Source organism: Bos taurus, chromosome 18 (genome assembly GCF_002263795.3).
Source record: "Bos taurus isolate L1 Dominette 01449 registration number 42190680 breed Hereford chromosome 18, ARS-UCD2.0, whole genome shotgun sequence".
NCBI lineage: Eukaryota > Metazoa > Chordata > Mammalia > Artiodactyla > Bovidae > Bos > Bos taurus.
In genome coordinates, this window is record NC_037345.1 from 36,898,444 (window position 1) to 36,916,504 (window position 18,061).

The 18,061-nt window shown below is 44.0% G+C and overlaps 1 protein-coding gene across 4 annotated transcripts in view; it reads left to right on the top strand.

The window, feature by feature from the left end:
* The window catches only part of WWP2 (WW domain containing E3 ubiquitin protein ligase 2), a 144,831-nt gene that overhangs the window by 72,488 nt on the left and 54,282 nt on the right, over positions 1 to 18,061 (top strand). For all 4 annotated transcript variants that reach the window (XM_059876647.1, XM_005218541.3, NM_001083414.2 and 1 more), the window contains one exon: positions 11,561 to 11,688. In XM_059876647.1, the coding sequence (XP_059732630.1) occupies positions 11,561 to 11,688 (128 nt within the window). The remainder of the gene's footprint in view (positions 1 to 11,560; positions 11,689 to 18,061) is intronic.

Here is an 18,061-nt window from a genome sequence, read left to right on the forward strand (position 1 = left end):
TAAGAAGGCGACCTGTAAACAAAGCCTTGAAGAAGGTGAGGGATTTCTCCATGAGGCTCTCTCGTCAGGGACTTTGGGCAGAGGAGTGGCTCTTGCCAAGGAACCCAGCTGGGAGTGGGTCTTTGGAGTTGAAGGAGGCCAGTCTGGCTGGAGTGGAGGGAATGATGGGAAAATAGGAGGAGGCGACGGCATTTAATAGGTGGGGCCAGGTTGTATCCAAGAATTTCTGCTTTGTGTATTTAAAGGTTTTATTCTTGGACCCACTATACAAGTTTGAAATATGTCTTTTGGGTGAATTGAAATTTTTATCTTGTGATCCTCTCTTTTTCTAGCACCTTTAAAATTTTATTTGTTCTGGGCAATAAAAAGGAATAGCATTAAACAACATGGATGACTCTCAAAAGAATTATGCTAAATGCAAGAAGCCAGATATACAAAAGACTTCCTTGGCAGTCCAGTGGTTAGGAGTCCACGCTCTCACTACCTGGAAGGTGAAAGTGAAAGTCTCTCAGTCGTGCCTGACTCTTTGCGACCCCATGGACTATACAGTCCACGGAATTCTCCAGCCCAGAATACTGGAGTGGATAGCCTTTCCCTTCTCCAGGGGATCTTCCTGACCCAGGAATTAACTGGGGTCTCCTGCATTGTAGGTGGATTCTTTACCAACTGAGCTATCAGGGAAGCCTCACTGTCTGGGACCAGGTTCAATTCCTGGTCGGGGAACTAAGATCCTGCAAGCCAGGTGGTGGGGTCAAAAGTAAATAAATAAGTAAAATAAAATGGTTAAGATCATAAATTTAAAAAAGCCAGACACAAAAGGCTACATTCTATGTGATTCCATTTATATAACATTCTGGAAGAGGCAAAATGATTGGGACAGAAATCCTGTTAGCAATTCTTGGGAATTAAGGGGAGGGATTGATACCAAGGGCACCAAGAAATTTTGGGGGGCAGTGTAAGTGTTTTATATCTTGATCATGATGATGATAACACGATTGTATATGCTGGTAAAACTCATTTAACTGTACCCTTGAAAGGGAGTGAATTTTACTATATGTAAATTATGCCTGAATTTTAAAAATCATTTAAAAAGTTTATTTAGTTTTGTATTAGCATAACTTCCCCAGCTTCCTTTTGTTTTGTATTTTCTTGCCATATTTTCTGCAGCCATTTAGTTTCCACATTTTTGGTGCTTATATATTAGATGGTGTTGCTCGAAACATCATTGAACTGGGTTTTTAACAAACAGTACAAGGAGGGTGGCAAGTTGGAAGAACTAGATGAAGGGGGACTAAGGGATGCAGACTTCTGGTTATAGAATAAACAAGTCATGAGAATGTAATGTACAGTGTGGAGAATATGGGCAATAATTTTGTGATCACTTTGGTGGCAGATGATTCCTAGACTTTATATACATCAGTTCAGAATGTATAGAAATGTCGGATGACTATGTTGTATACCTGAAGCTAATACAGTTTGTATGTCAGCAATACTTCAATTAAAAAAAAAAGATTGAAAAACAAACCCAAACCAATATAATACCTTGTATCTTTAAACTGTCATGGTTGGTCCGTTTGTTTCTTGTGATTCGTGATATCTTTTCATCCTCTTGCCTTTTAAGTGCTGTCTGTTCTGCTTTCTTTGTCTCTCTTTGCTAAGCCAACCAGCCACTTTAAGCCTGTGTTTGGCCTGCCTTTTCTTTGTCTTTATGAGTTGAAGGTATCTTTGGCTCACGGATTATTTGATAATGGAGTGTGAAATTCTGCACCTAACAGCGTAGAGAGAACAAGAATTTCTTCCCCGGCTCCCTGTCTGAAGATTTTCTGTTTGGACTGGGACTTCTCTTGGACTTTCATGGCACGTCTGTGTGTCGGGTCTATTTTGTGTGCTCATAAATGGCCTTTGAAGGTACAACTTTGAAATAAGAAATTGACAACAATTTTTAACATGAGATTTGTGAAAGTCTAGAGTAGGAGATGGTGTGAATCACTGCTGTTTGGTGAAGGAGAAGGGGAGATGAGGATATGGTTGGTTTTGTTCTTTCTGTTTAAAATTTTTCCCTTCAAAAAAGGTAAGCAAAACCTTTATTTGAAATCACACCCTACACTTTTGCTTTACATGTAGAGAAGAATGATGAAATGGGGACTCCTGAGGAGTTGGTTTTTTTTCTCTCCCATCTACAGCACTCTTGTTTTGAAGGTTGGGAGGGGTACAGGGGGAGTTCTCAGCCAAACTCATCTGGGCCTTAGGCATCTTTGTGTCCCCACCAGGCCCCGAATAGTGCTCTGCTGCACGTAGCAGCAGCTCAGTGAATCCTTGTTGAGTTGAAAGAGTCTTGTGTTCCTGCTTCTCACTTGCCAGGACTTCAGGGTGGGTCTTGCTACCAGTTTACATTCCTTGGCACCTCGACTCCCTGAGAAGTGATGGTTTCAGGGGCACAGGGTACAGGGGAGACTTTTTATCAGGACAGCCTTGTATTTCTAAAGCTTAGCGAGACCGCCAAGAGCGTGGTGGTTCCCCCTGGGGTTTTTTTTTTGGCTGCAGCGTGCAGGATCCTAGTTCTCTGACCAGTGCTCCAACCCACGCACCCTGCAGTAGAAGCATGGAGTCCTAACCACCGGACCACCAGGGAAGTCTCTGCTCCTCCTGTTTTACTTATTCTTCATGATTGATACTTCCACTTTGAACCTTTTTTCTTGGATTGTTCAAGTCCTTACAACTTCCATGGTTAGCATTGGAATCTGAGATAAGCTGACACATAAATATGTCTTATTTGGAAAAAGCGTGTGTAGTAACATCCATGTTCCTGAACTCTACCAGGAGAGAGTGTTACTTACTCACCCTCTGAGAACAGTGATGTCCCACGTATAGATAACTATTCACATCCCCAACTGATGGTTGGAATGTCAGGAGTGTGTGTCTCACGAAGGCTATTTGGATCACAGAAATGGCACCCCTGTGAGATGAGCACTGATTCCACAGGGCATTGCCATCTCTCTATAAAGCCCTCCAACTTGAGTGAGGCCACGTGCTCAGCAGGAATTCAGGCTGTGTAATATGTCATCACATTCCCTGGTTTTATGCATTGAGGTGGGGTGTTTTTGGGAGGAGGGGCATTTTAGAAAATATTCCTGCCACACAAGGTATCTCTCTTAATTCCCATGTTCAATCACTTGCCTAGTCTTTACCTGTTGGAGAGTGCTTGAAAATTATAGCTAGAACAACAACAACAAAACCATGATAAATAAAATTTGGTTGGATGTGGAGATTGTCTTGCAATTTTAGTATATGTGGCACAAAAAAAAGTATAATGAAATGATTTTTATTTGTAGACCTTGGTTTGTAGACTAGAGAATGTTCTTACATGATGTTGCGGGCTAATCTTTTTGGAAGACACTAGCTCTGACACTTCTCAATACCTCCTACCTTGTGGATTCCATCTCTTGGCATAGATACCATTCTTTAAAGAGGTGGTTGGAGACAGGGAGGTGAGGAGTGATGGATTGCTAGGAACATGGGAAATATTAGAGGTTACAGGCCCAAGAGTGCTTTTGTACTTGAGAGCTTGCGTCTTTTATTCATTCAGCAAATGTTTCTTTGTGCCTACTGTGGGGCCAAGCATATGCTAGGTTCTGGTTATACAAAGTTACACCTAAGCAGACATGGCTTCCGCCTTCATGGGCCTTGTTGAAGTTAGACATTAAACAGATAAACAAACATAAATTACAAATAGAAAGGGTGAGTCCCTTCAGCTGTTCACCTGAAACTATCACAACATTGTTAGTTGGTTATACCCCAATACAAAATAAAAAGTTAAAAAAAAAAGGCCATTAAGGAAAAGGATAGAATGCTATGCCAGAGAAGTCAGGGAGTTTAGTGCAGCCTGGGAGGTAAGGGACATTTAGACCAGGATTTGAATGAGGAGCCAGCTGGGCGAAGAGTCCAGAGAAGAGGATGCCAGCGAGTCGATCAGCAAAAGCTCCAACTTTTCCTTGGGAGGAGTTTAGAGGGAGGTTTGGAGGAACGTCTGATGAGCATATTCTTTTAGGAGCGTGCCTCCTTCCTGCTGAATCCCTGCCTTTGTGATTTGTTGCGTCAGAACACTTAGAAATAACAGCCTGGGCGCTGTCATTCTGGTACCGTGTGGTCCTTTCGGGTCTGTGGCTGTAGCTCAGGAATGCTCTGGGATGGGCCAGGTTCAAGCAAGAGGAGATGCCAGGGGGAAGAAGGTGGAAGAGCCTTTTCTGGCCCACCTACAGCAGAAGTTGGAGCCCCGTGTTCAGGGTCGGCCCCCTGCAGCTTCCTGCTGTGTATCAGTGGAGGTTGACAGTCTCCTGAGCTGCTGGAGCGTCCTGTGCCCTTGTACCATCTCAGGACATGGGACAAATAAGTGAGGGGCTTCTGTATTCAGGGAACCCCAGGTCATTCCCTGCTGCTCCGAGTTGGGGTGGGATGGAATGAGACACTGACCGCTTCTGCTAGAAGCCCAGCCAGCATACAACCTGGGATGAGAGGAGTCAAAATGTAGTATATAGTCTCTCTTAAAGTGAATTTTTCAGTCTCAGAAAGCTGCCACCGTTGAGAATGTTTCTCTGTTCTCCAGATTGGGCATAAGTAAATCACTTGTCTTTCTGTCATGTAGAATGGGCTTGGCAGTTGTTTTATTTTTACCTTTCCTGTCATTTCTGAGGCTGGCAGCCAGAGGTAGGGTGTGGAATGGAGCCGTAAATTACCCTCAGAATGATTCCAGTGGTCCCATTTTTAACTCTTAATTGCGCCTTTCCCTTTTCACCACCCCCTTTTACCCCCCTCCCATTCCCCTTCTCCTTGTCCACATTTGAATGAACAGGAAGAATTGAGGAGGCTGCATGTAGGTGGGAGCAGGTTTGCTTAGTGACGCCTCTCTGAATGATGGAAACCATTTCTTTTCCCATCACTGCTTCCCATTTTTCCCTCCATGATTCTATTTTAAGTGACTGTTTTTTTTTTTTTCCTGATTCTTTTACTGGAAACCGGCCCAGCCTCACTCATTTTGTTTCCATGCTGCTATTAAAAGACAATGCCCAGTTAAGAGGACTTGGAAGAGGGGCAGGACAGCCACCCTCTTGCTTCTAGTCATCTAGGCAAAAATCAATTCCCTGGATTGGGATGTGAGAACAGTTTTAAGTTATTTAGGCAATTTTAACTTCTGTGTCTGTTTTTTTTTCCTTTAATAAATTTAAAGGGAGGAAAAACCCCACTCTCAGTGGTTCTGCCCAGAAACTTCTCTTTTGCCCAGCTAATGGGCTTGAATTCTGAGGTCAAAGAACTTCCCTTTAGTATTCTGGGCCTCTTTTACCAAGATAGAAAAATATGCTTGGCACCCAGTATCCGGTCAGCCACGAATTCTTGACATTTGCAAGAGATGTGTCCTCGGGCATTGAAGAATCCCCATATTTATTAATACAGAGTGTTTGTAGAGTTCTGAGTATTGCCTTACAGAGAAGGCAATGGCACCCCACTCCAGTACTCTTGCCTGGAAAATCCCATGGACAGAGGAGCCTGGTGGGCTGCAGTCCGTGGGGTTGCTAAGAGTTGGACACGACCGAGGGACTTCACTTTCACCTTTCACTTTCATGCATTGGAGAAGGAAATGGCAACCCACTCCAGTGTTCTTGCCTGGAGAATCCCAGGGATGGGGGAGCCTGGTGGGCTGCTGTCTATGGGGTCGCGCAGAGTTGGACACGACTGAAGCGACTTAGCAGCAGCAGCAGATATTGCCTGAATCATATTCCCTTCAATGTTCTTGTTGTCTGGGTGTTTTTTGGAGGGGCAGATCCCCTAGAAGGAAATGACATGACAACTCACTCCAGTATTCTTGCACAGAATATCTCATGGACAGAGGAGCCTGGTGGGAACACAAAGAGTCGAACGTGACTGAGTGACTAACACACACATATCCTCATACCATACCTAAGTTTTCTTTTAAAACTTTTCGATTACTTTAAAATTTTTTCTCATGTGATTAGTTGTTTTTGCAGTGACTGAAACACACAGATTGCTTTTTAAAATGAAAATAGGTCTGTGACAGTATAATCTGCATACAGTAACATAAACCCTATGCAGTGTACAGTTCTGTGGGTTTTGATGGAAGTATAGAGTCTGGTGTGTCCTCAGTCACTCAGCTGTGCCTGAGACTCTTCCTTACCCTGTCGACGGTAGCCCTCTAGGCTCCTCTCTCCATGGGATTTTCAGGCAAGAATACTGGTGTGGATTGCCATTTCCTTCTCCAGGAGATCTTCCTCACCCAGGGATCAAAACCATGTCTCCTGCATCTCCTGCATTGGCAGGTGGATTCTTTACCACTGTGCCACCTGGAAGCCCATAGAGTCTGGTAACCACCACCAAAAATCAAGATACAGAATGTATCATTTCCCCCCAAAGTTCCCTCTTGCCCCTTTGTAGTCAGCCCCTACTTCTTTCTCCAGCTACTGGCAGATACTAATTGTTTCCTGTCTCTGCAGTTTTACCTTTTCTTAAATGTCATAAAAATGGAATGATACACTCTGTAGCCTCTTAGTCTGTCTCCTGCTTCGCATAATTCATTTGTGATTCATCTGTGTTGTTTCATCATCAGTAGTTCATTCCTTTTGTTTGCTGAGTAGTGTTTCACTGTGTGGATGTACCACATTTGGTCTGTTCATTCACGGATTTGGGTTGTTTATGGTTTTGAAAATTATGAATAGTCACCCAAAATAGTTTGCCCACAAGTTTTGTATAAACATGTTTTCTTTTCTCTTGTATAAATACCTAGGCGTAGGATTGCTGGTTGGTACACTAAGTGCATGTTTAACTTTATAAGAAACTGCCAAACTTTTTTGCAAAATGATAGAACCACATTGCATTCCCTTCAGCGGTGTTTGAGAGACCTGGGTGCTTTGTGTTCTTACTAACACTGTTTACTGTCAGGTTTTTTTTTGTTTTCTTTTTTTGTGTGTGTGTCAGGCTTTTTTGTTTTGTTTTTACTTTGTCTATTTGTATAGTTGTGTGATGGTATCTCACTGTGGTTTTAATTTACATTTTCCCAATGACTTGATGTTGAGTGTTTCTCAAGTGTTTATTTGTTGTTTGTAGATCTTCTCTTTTAAAACTTTTCGGTTAGTTTTATTGGTTTATTCTTTTTATTACTGAGTTTTGGAAGTTTTTTCTTATATATTCTCAATAGAAATCCTTTATCAGATACATGTTTTACAAATAGTTTTTCCCAGTTTAGGGATTGGCTTTTCATTTTTCTGATAGTGTTTTTGGAAGGGCGGAAGTTTTGAATTTTAATGATGTGCTTTTTAAATCCATTTCCTCGTAAGGGATATGATAGACTTACCAATCCCAAGTTCTGAGCCACCACCAAATTTTAAATTTCATTTTTTAATTTAGCAGAAACTTTTGTTTTTCTGTTTTGTGAGCTATTACTTCTTTTGACTCTTCATTTTGTTTTAACTTACATTACTGATAGTAAGGCTGCCTGTTTGTTCTTTTTTTAACAAATTTTTGTTTATACTCCATATAAACTATTGCATATGTGATGATGATTAACAAAGTTGCACTGGGTGATAAGTGCTAAGTTACCCGCCAGGCTCACTCACTAGCCAGTGACTCGCACACACCAGCTTCATAGGGAGTGATGCAAATTTGTGTCTGAGCAGAATTATCAGTCACTGCATTTCCCCTAACATGTAGGTCCTTGAGGTCAGGAATTCTTTGTATTTTGTTGCTAGCTCTAGAACACGGCCTAATAGGTCAGAAAATAATGACTGAATTCAAGTTACTGGCTTTCATGAAGGACAGTGCTGAACGTCTCACAGCATTTGAGGCTGTGGCTCTCAGGGTTAGCTGAGGACTGAGGCCGACACTGAATGTCAAAGCTTGAACGGCAAGGGACAGCCAAGAGCCCTCTCCTGGGGGCCTCACTTGCATCAGACGTTTTCTGGAACATGGGGAGATAATCCCAGGACCCAGACCTTGACTGGTATTCCTTAGGGAGGCCTTAGTTTCTGACTTGAGAGAGGAATAAGTTCACACCAGCATTCTGAGAAAGCACATACTCTAGTGAGGCTGAATCTCGGTAACTAGAGGACTCAAAACCATTTGTGGAGTTTTGCTGTTCTGCCACCTTTTAACTGCCCCAGGGTCTGCATAGCTGTTCCCTCCTGCCCCCAAAATGGCGGAGGGATCAGGCCAAGGTTGAAGTCATTGGCAGAGCCGAAGCCAGGCTGCCTGTGGTGGAGCCCAGCTCATCTCCACCCATCACCCCATTTGCGTCCTGGTACTATTTTGGCTTATGGTGTGTGGTTTCAGCATTTGGGCCAGCTTTTTAATCACGACACAGTCCCATCTTTTAAGGGTTGAGTGAGTCCTCCCATGAGTTTGAGCGGGCTCTGGGAGTTGGTGATGGACAGGGAAGTCTGGCGTGCTGAAGTCCATGTGGGCACAGAGTCAGACCTGACTGAGCAACTGAACTGAACTGAGTCCTCCCAAAGAAGCAACTGCTGAAGAGAAAGATTTTCCTCAAATGTTGAGGCCTTCTCTTCTTTCTAAGAGTCTTATTTTAAAGATAATTCAAGAGGGGAAAGGTGGAAGCTCCAGATTGAAGGCAAGGGAAGAATCTGGGGGAAGTATGTATGTATGTGTAAGGGTGTGTGTGTGTCTATGTGTATGCATGCATGTATGTATGGTGGGCGGGTAGTGGGGTGGCCGTGTGTGTGTGTGTGTGTGTGTGTGTGCGTGCGTGTGGTGGGCAGGTAGTGGGGTGGCCGTGTGTGTCTGTGTGTGTGTGTCTGTGTGTGTGGGTGTGGGTGTGGGTGTGTGGGTGTGTGTGTGGTGGGCAGGTAATGGGGTGGCCGTGTGTGTGTGTGTGTGTGTGTGTGTGTGTGTGTGGTGGACGGGTAGCGGGGTGGCCATGGGCCATGGGCAGGGAGGCGGCAATCCACGCAAAGCGGTCCCAGCTGCCCCTGGTTCTGGGCTGATCCCGGCGCTGCTGCAGCCTGTCATTCCGGGTGTGCTGCTCTCATTAGTGGTTGAGTATTTCTGAAAGTGTTCTCTCTCAACTCTGACCACATGCCCTTTCGGGGAAGGGAGGGAGGGGCCAGGAGAGTAACAGGACCCACCCTGTTGTCATGCCCAGCTGCCCTGCAGAGGGTCAAGGAGCCCAGGGGGCTGGAAAGAGTCACAGGAGCCCGTGCGTGTGACACAACTGGTGTCTCATTTTCTGCGCTGCCCCACGCGGCCTGCCCCGCCTGGAGGGTCCAGCCCTCTGCTGTGGGCTCTGAGCACCCAATCACAGAGGCTTTTTTCTTTTGTCCTTTTAAGGGGATTCTTGGCTGAAATAAACCTTCTATTAACCAATTTGATCTCTCTGAAGCTCTCAGCCCTCAACACATACACACACGTTCACCAGCAGCTAATGACCATCTTCCCCTCTGGAACTAGCCTGCACTCCTGCTTTCGATGAGGACTTGGGGTAAAGTGCTCAATGCTAATATTCCTTCCCATGGAGTGGGGACTCTGAAATATTTTTCTTGACTGAGGTGTGGTTGACAGCTTTGATTTATGAAATTAGCTCAGGGAAAAATAAGATGGAAAAACAGTCCAAATTAAATCTTTATTTCCATAGCTCAGTTGTGCTCTCCTGTCCATTTTTAACTGCCATGCAGTCTTAGGTACCAAGGACTCCAGGGTTTGCTAGGTTGCTTTTTTCTTCTTCTTCTTTTTTTTTTTTTGTAGTTTTGGCCCAAGAAAAACTTTTTCTTTTTAAATAATTGTGTTTCTTCCTCCCTCAAAAGTAGGCAAGTTTAATGAAGAAAATCAGAAAAACCTAGGAAAGCACAAAAGGAAACATCCATATTCCCAGCGTCCAAAGACAGTCACTGTGAACACGTGGGTGTGTACCCATTGTGTTGGAGAAGGTAGTCATGGGGCCACGTCTTTCCCCTGGGAATCTCTGGGTTTGTGGTGCTGCAAGTTTTTCCCAGCATCCTGGACCAGAATGTCTCACCAGCAGAGGTGTTCTGGTGGGTGTGGAGCCTTCCCATGGGGGAGCTTTCTGTTCAAGGTCTTCATCTCACCATTGGCCAAGTGACCCATGAATAGCCCGAAAGGGATTCAACTTAAGTCCAGGCTTACCCCCACCCCCACCCCAGCCTCCAACCCGAGAGCGTGGACTCTTGATCTTAGAGTACCTAGATTCAAATCTCTGCTCCATTGCTCACTTTCTCGGTGTCTGTTTTCTCACTTGTAAAATGGACATAATAATAGTTGGTGACCTCTGGGGTTGCCATGTTAAATGAGATAATATGTGCAAAATGCACAGCACACCACAGGTACCTGGAACCTGATATTCTAGCCCAGCGCATATTAAATACTTGCTTCGTCCTTCAGTTCAGTTCAGTCGTTCAGTTGTTTCCGACTGTTTGCAACCCCGTTAACTGCAGCATGCCAGGCTTCCCTGTCCATCACCAACTCCTGGAGCCTGCTCAAACTCACGTCCATCGAGTCAGTGCTGTCATCCAACCATCTCATCCTCTGTCGTCCCCTTCTTCTCCTGCCTTCAATCTTTCCCAGCATCAGGGCCTTTTCCAATGAGTCAGTTCTTCCCATCAGGTGGCCAATGTATTGGAGCTTCAGCTTCAGCATCGTCTTTGCTTCCACACTTATTGTAGGTGGTATTCTCACTGCCCCTCGTCTTGTGGTTATAAATTGTTCCCTGGATCTCTCTCTTCTGGACAGGGGTGGTCTTTTCTTCCCTGGGTAGTATAGAAATCCTCTCACTGTTGAAAAATTGTATGTAATGGAGTAGTAGGATAATCTCCTTTGACAAAACGGAAACCAAAGTTCAGTCATTTTCATTGAATGAAGATGTCAAGCTATGACAAGACTGTGGAGACATATACTGCCTGTTGCCTTGCATTCTCTAAAGATGCCAGATGATCTCTGTTGCTGATTCCACCACTTTTCCTGTACAGATCCCTCTCTGCATTGTTCCTCATTTACTTCCATAGACTGTTGAGTCACCTTTTCTAGGTAAAACATGGCAACACGCACGTTGCTTGAAGTTGTCTAATGCCCTTAACATTTATTCCCAAGGCAGGCATGTTTCTAGCTATAGAGCAAATGGGTTTGGATAAGTTTGGGGCTGCTTTTTTGGCTAATGGGAAAAATATGTTGTCTGTAGCCCATCCAGTGATTTTCTTGTTTATTTCCTATGGTCAAGCCCAATAAAAATAATGTGATGGTCACAGGATATTTTGCCAGTTATTTCAGATGTAGGGGCAATTCACTCTGGATTTGTTTACTTCAAGTGGAAAAATTTACCTAAAGTTACCTTCTGTACTTTTTACCAGGAAGGAAGCTTACCTGGGTTTCTCCGTTTGGGGCCAGCTTCTGTCGAGTCAAAGACCAGAAGGACTATTACAGGGCTTATTTCCCATAAATAGTGAGAGAGGGAATACGGTGACTTAGGTGGGGGCACAGCTCTTTTTTCTTCATGGTAACTTATGTCTGTCTGTTTTATATTTTGAACCTGCAGGACGCACAGACATTCAAGTGGTTCAGCCAGACCAGCCACAGCAGCCGGAGAGCAGAGCCCTGGTACTAGCAGCCGGCACCACCAGCCTGTCAAGAACCCGAGCCACAGTAGCTTGGCCAATGGCACAGGTGAGTGACAGCACAGAGCACCAGCCCAGACTAGAGCTGTGCTCACATGGAGCCGGGACTCTGTCTGCCGTGTCAGAATGCCGGGTGGGTGAGAGAAGACTCCCAAACTGAGATGGAATTTGAATTCATCATTCTTTCCATGACCCATCTTCTTTTCTCTCTGGCATAGTCTGTACAGCCAAGGTCATTCTCCATATGACTGCACTCTTCTCAAACCTTCCTTGGCACAGAATTAAAAAGCATTAATTTTTAAATTCATTTCTTATCAACCTTGGATTTCTTGAGAGGGGATATCTTTTTTAAGTGATACTTTTTTTTTTTTTTCATTTCCCTAATTTATGGAAATGATCAGACTAAGGAGAAAAAAGGCTAAGTATTATTGTTAAGAGCTGGCTTAGAGAAGATCGTGGTGCTGTTGAGTGGGTTGGGATGCTGAACTGGGGCAAAGCCCTGGTGCCACCAGGGGGCCTCCTGTAGCTGTTCCATTGAGAGTATTTGTCCCATTTGAGAGAGGAGAGCCCTTCCACATCCATGCCGAACTTCTCTGCACTTGATCCTGCTTCCCCATAAGTGGGAAGAGAAGGACCTGTTTCAAAACAAATCCATTTTTGTCCCGCTTTCCTTCCGTCTCATCAGGACAGTGTTGAATTTAGAAGGGAAAAGCCAACCCCCAAAAGTTTATTCTTCTAAACATCTTGAGGACTGTCAAATCTTTTGTGATTTCTGGTCATTTGGTGATTTGTCTTAATTTGGGGCAGTTGGGAAGGGTCATGGCCACTTGCTTTGATAAACTGTAGGTGGGGGAATGCAGGTGTTTAAACCAGAAAGTGACACAAATAAATGTAGATGCTTGTAGTAGCAGAAGTGTGGCAAGGACAGGAAATTTGGAGCAGCATAGCTTCTTCTTTTTAATAGTTACAAATTTGTTTTATTCTTTTTATTATGTTTACAGCACAATATTTAATTTCTAATCTTTATTTAGCAAGATCACTATTTAACATTTCTTTTATTTACTGGAAGTATTAAATTAAAAATTAAGTGTCATTGGATTGAACATAGCAGCGTAGCTTCTCCATGCAAGCATTAGCCTGGTATTGTTACTGTCCTTTCTGTAACAAACTTATTGAGCAGGAGGCATCGTTTGGGACTACCTTCTAATAGCTTTCAGTTCTCCGGCAGCACCATCTGAGGGCTCCAGAGCCACTGTGATAGCTTAGGGTGTCGGCCATGATGTTGTCTGTGGCAGACAGCAGGACAGAGTGGCCTGGGTCCTGTGAGATTCACTGTCTGTGTGGTGGCCTGACTTTCTCTCTGGAGTTTGGGACCTGCCTGCAGAAACTGAGTTGGCCAGCTGGCCCTGAGCCTTCAGGACGAGGAAGCACTGGAGGTGAGGAGGATGAGTGGCTGGGCTGCTGTCTCGGCTTACCTGGCGCTCCTGTGCCAGCCACCGTGTCCAGGCGCTGGCATTGCCAGTCACAGAAGCCAAGGGTGGCCTGGCTTCCCATCTGTGTGGTGGAGACAGCAAGGTGGTGGCCACGGGCCATGCTGGGGAAAACTGTGTGAGCACCGTGGGCGCCAGTAAATGTGCTTCTCAGAAAAATAAGTCACTAGAAGAGGGCAGGTGTTCACAGATGGGCAAGGGGAACTGGCTTTCGGAATCGGTTGTGACCTCGATGCCACGGCCATGATACCAGCCTCTGTGTCCTTCCAGGGGCCTCCATTCTTGTGATGCTGGTCTCCCTCAGCCATCTCTGCTTGTCTTATAAAGACAATTCCCTCCTATGGGTAGGAGTAGGTCCCTACCATGGGCACCCTACAGGGTGTGGGCTTGATCCCTGCTACGGGAGCTAAGATCTCCTATGCTTTGTGGCCAGAAAAGCAAGCCATTAAATAGAAGCAATAATGTACCAAATTCCATAAAGACTTAAAAAAAAATCCACATTAAAAAAAAAAAAGCCCAGCTATGGGTAAATTATGTTTCTATGGTTACGGTCTTTGAGTCAGTCTCCTTGGACGTTTAAATAGGTCTGTGTTTCCCCTTGGCTTATTTTTAGGTACCTTCGCGTATTGTCCTTATCTCCAGGAACATTATGTATTTGAGCAGACGGGGCAGGTGCCAGCCACGTCTTCTGAAAGCCAAGTATCTGTAACCCCAAACTGCCTTAGAGATGTTTTATGGTGCTGTGTCTGAATGTCCAAACCACTCCCAAATCAGTCTGTGAAGGACAGTCGTTGCACGTTAGGGATTTCTGCCTGTTCAAATACCTTTCAAATGCCTTGGCCCCTGTCTCGTCTCTCTCTTTTCTGCTCTGAAGATGGTTCACCATGCCTCACAGCCAGCCTGGACCTGGTAGGCTTTTTAATGTCTATCCAAAGCATACAGAAAGATCTCAGTTTTCCTTTGGGGAGCAGACAGGAGCCCCCTCTCTTTGGCAGTGCAAAATGAGAAGAGGGTTGTGGCTCTGACTGAGGACACCTCCATCACTCAATATGTCTCTGTTCGAACTGTGAGGACCAGTTCCAAAATGGTGGTGGTAGTGAGCCGTGCCTCCAGGGAAGGTTTCCAGAGACCCACAAGATTTATTTAGCAAGCCTGTTTTTGGCTGTGCTCTGCAGCTGTGCATGAAAAAGACATCTGGGGCAAAAAGGGAGCCGAGTTCCAGGTGGTTTTTTCATGTTGTCACAACTGTAAAGTATCCATTTTTTATAAAAAGAAGGTGAATGGCAGCCTGTCTGTATAAATATAATATTTCTAAGGTTTTAGAAATGGTGGAATCGGGGTCTAGGATAATGGCATAGCACTTTATTGAGACTTGTATGTAATGATTTACTTTCTAATTTTTTTTATTGAAAACTTTATCCCCCTCAAAAAATCACATCTCTCACTCAATTCTCCCTTAAATGTGATTTCCGTGCATATAAGGTCAGGAGTCACACAGGCTGTGGTCAGATTCTACATCCCCATGTGCAGCATGTGTATAACGCCCAGGGACTTGATGGCCCTTATTTTCTAATTAATAAAATCAGGACAAGAGTTTATATCTCCTAGGCTTGTTATAAGGAATAAATTATGTAAGACATATAGCATGTCTAGCACAGTGCCAGGTACATAGTAAGCTCTCGATGTTAGCCTGGCAAATCATTTCATATGGTTATAATTACGTAGCATGGATAGACGTTCTTTTCTGCATTTCATTATTTTTTTTAAAGATGTTTCTGTTGTGGACCATTTTTAAAGTCTTTATTGAATTTGTTACACTATTGTTTCTGTTTCATGTTTTGGTGTTTTGGCCGAGAGGCATGTGGGATCCTAGCACCCTGACCAGGGATTGAACCCGTATCCCTTCACTCTCAGCCCTTCACTCTCACCTTCTCATGGGAAGGCAAATGAGGACCAGGGAGGTCCTCATTTCATTATTTTTGATACACGTGTCCATGTTTCAGGGTCTTTCTATTTACCTTTTTTTAGTGGTTTCATACTGTTTATCAGTTAATATGCCATAGTTCATATAACCATTTCTCAGTCCTTGTGCATTTCTCTTCAGTTCAGTTCAGTCCCTCAGTCGTGTCTGACTTTTTGCGGCCCCATGAATCGCAGCACGCCAGGCCTCCCTGTCCATCACCAACTCCCGGAGTTCACCCAAACCCACGTCCATTGAGTTGGTGATGCCATCCAGCCATCTCATCCTCTGTTGTCCCCTTCTCCTCCTGCCCCCAATCCCTCCCAGCATCAGAGTCTTTTCTAGTGAGTCAACTGTTCGCATGAGGTGGCCAAAGTACTGGAGTTTCAGCTTTAGCATCATTCCTTCCAAAGAACACCCAGGGCTGATCTCCTTTAGGATGGACTGGTTGGATCTCCTTGCAGTCCAAGGGACTCTCGAGAGTCTTCTCTAACACCACAGTTCAAGAGCATCAATTCTTCGGTGTTCAGCTTTCTTCACAGTCCAACTCTCACATCCATACATGACCACTGGAAAAACCATAGCCTTCACTAGACGGACCTTTGTTGGCAAAGTAATGTCTCTGCTTTTTAATACGCTATCTAGGTTGGTCATAACTTTCCTTCCAAGGAGTAAGTGTCTTTTCGTGGGTGCAATCACCATCTGCAGTGATTTTGGAGCTCAAAAAATAAAGTCTGACACTGTTTCCACTGTTTCCCCATCTATTTCCTATGAAGTGATGGAACCAGATGCCATGATCTTCGTTTTCTGAATGTTGAGCTTTAAGCCAACTTTTTCACTCTCCTCTTTCACTTTCATCAAGAGGCTTTTGAGTTCCTCTTTACTTTCTGCCATAAGGGTGGTGTCATCTGCATATCTGAGGTTATTGGTATTTTCCCTGCAATCTTGATTCCAGCTTGTGCTTCTTCCAGCCCAGCATTTCTCATGATGTACTCTGCATATAAGTTAAATAAGCAGGGTGACAATATACAGCCTTGATGTACTTCTTTTCCTATTTGGAATCAGTCTATTGTTCCATGTCCAGTTCTAACTGTTGCTTCCTGACCTGCATGTGGTTTCTCAAGAGGCAGGTCAAGTGGTCTGGTATTCCCATCTCTTTCAGAATTTTCCACAGTTTATTGTGATCCACACAGTCAAAGGCTTTGGCATAGTCAATAAAGCAGAAAATCCTGATGTAAACATCTTTACCCACAACTTGGTTTCTTCTGGAATGAAGTTCTTGAGTCAAAGGATAAGTAAGTGTTAGTTGCTCAGTTGTGCCAGACTCTTTGCGACCCCATGGACTGCAGCCCTCCAGGCTCCTCTGTCCATGATTTTCCAGGCAAGGACACTGGAGTGGGTTGCCATTTCCTTCTCCAGGGGATCTTCCCAACCCAGGGATCGAACCCGGGTTTCCTGCACTGCAGGCAGATTCTTTACTGACTGAGCTACTAGGGAAGCCCCAAGTCAAAGGATATGAACATTTAAAAAGCTGAAGTGTGTTACCAGATTGCCTAAATCTGGTGTTATAATAATCATATATGCCAAGGCATTGTAAAATTTTCCTCGTGGCATATGAAGATTATTTTTCCCTTGACCTTGTAAATACTAGTTTGTCATTTTGCTATCAGGTATAGAGTCCCACCTCATCATTTAAGCTTATGGTGTTTCTACAGTTATCAGTTGCTTTTCTCTTACGTGACTTCTTTCATAGTGTTCAGTTATTTGACTTGTGGAGTTATAGAGGTTAACTTTAGAGATTTATATAGACTTTTTAGTAAAATTGTGGTAAAATACTCATAAAAATTACCATTTAAGCCATTGTTAAGTGAATAATTTAGCAGCGTTGAGTGCATTCCCAATGTTGTGCAGCTTCATCACTGTCCTTTTCCAGAACTTTTCATCATCCCAAACTGAAACTGTACCCTTCACACAAAAGCATCCTCCCTTCCTTCTGTTCCCCAGCCCTATCCCCGGGAAACCTCTGTCCTGCATTATGTTTGCTTGTTTGTTTATGACTGCCCTGGGTCTTTGTTGCTCTGCACGGGATTTCTCTAGTTGTTGGGAGCAGGGTCTACTCTAGTTGCGGGGTGTGGGCTCATGTGGCGGCTTCTCTCGTTGCAGAGCGCAGGCTCTGAGTGTGCGGGCTTCAGTAGTTGCAGCACATGGGCTCAGCTGCCCCTCAGCATGTGGAATCTTCCCAGACCAAGGATTGAACCCACCTGCATTGGCAGGTGGATTCTTAACCACTGGACCACGAGAGACGTCCTCTGTGTTCTACTTTATGTCTCCATGCATTTGCTTATTCTAGTACTTCATGTTTTACGTGGAATCATTTGTCCTTTTGACTCTGGCTTATTTCACTTGCATAATGTTTTCAAGATTAACCCATGTTGTAACAAGTATCAGGGTTTTGTCCCTTTTCCAGGCTAAATAATATTCCATTGTATGTGTTTACCACATGTAAACACATTTTATCCATTCATCTGTTGATAGACATTTTGGTTGTGTCCTCCACTTGGCTGTTGGCTGATGCTGTGGTGAATGTGGATGTCTGAGTGTCTGTCTGAGTCTGTGCTTCTGGTTCTTTGGCTGTACACCTTGGAGTAGAGTTGATGGTTCATATGGTAATTCTATGTTTAGCTTTTGAGGAACCCTCAAACTATTTTCCACAGCAGATGTACTCTTTTCCCACTGGCAGTGAATGAGGGTTCCAATTTTTCCACATCTTTGTGAACACTTGTTTTTTTCTTTTTAATACTTAGTCATCCTAATGTGTGTAAAATATCTAGGTACACAAGTTTTACTGGTTATTTTTATGATTATAAGTTTTTATTATATTTTTGTTTTGCCTTTTATCTCCTTTTCTGTGGTTTTTCTAGAAAAGTAGTTAAAAACAAAAAAACTATGCCTGAGCGTTTTTTTTAGTGCTT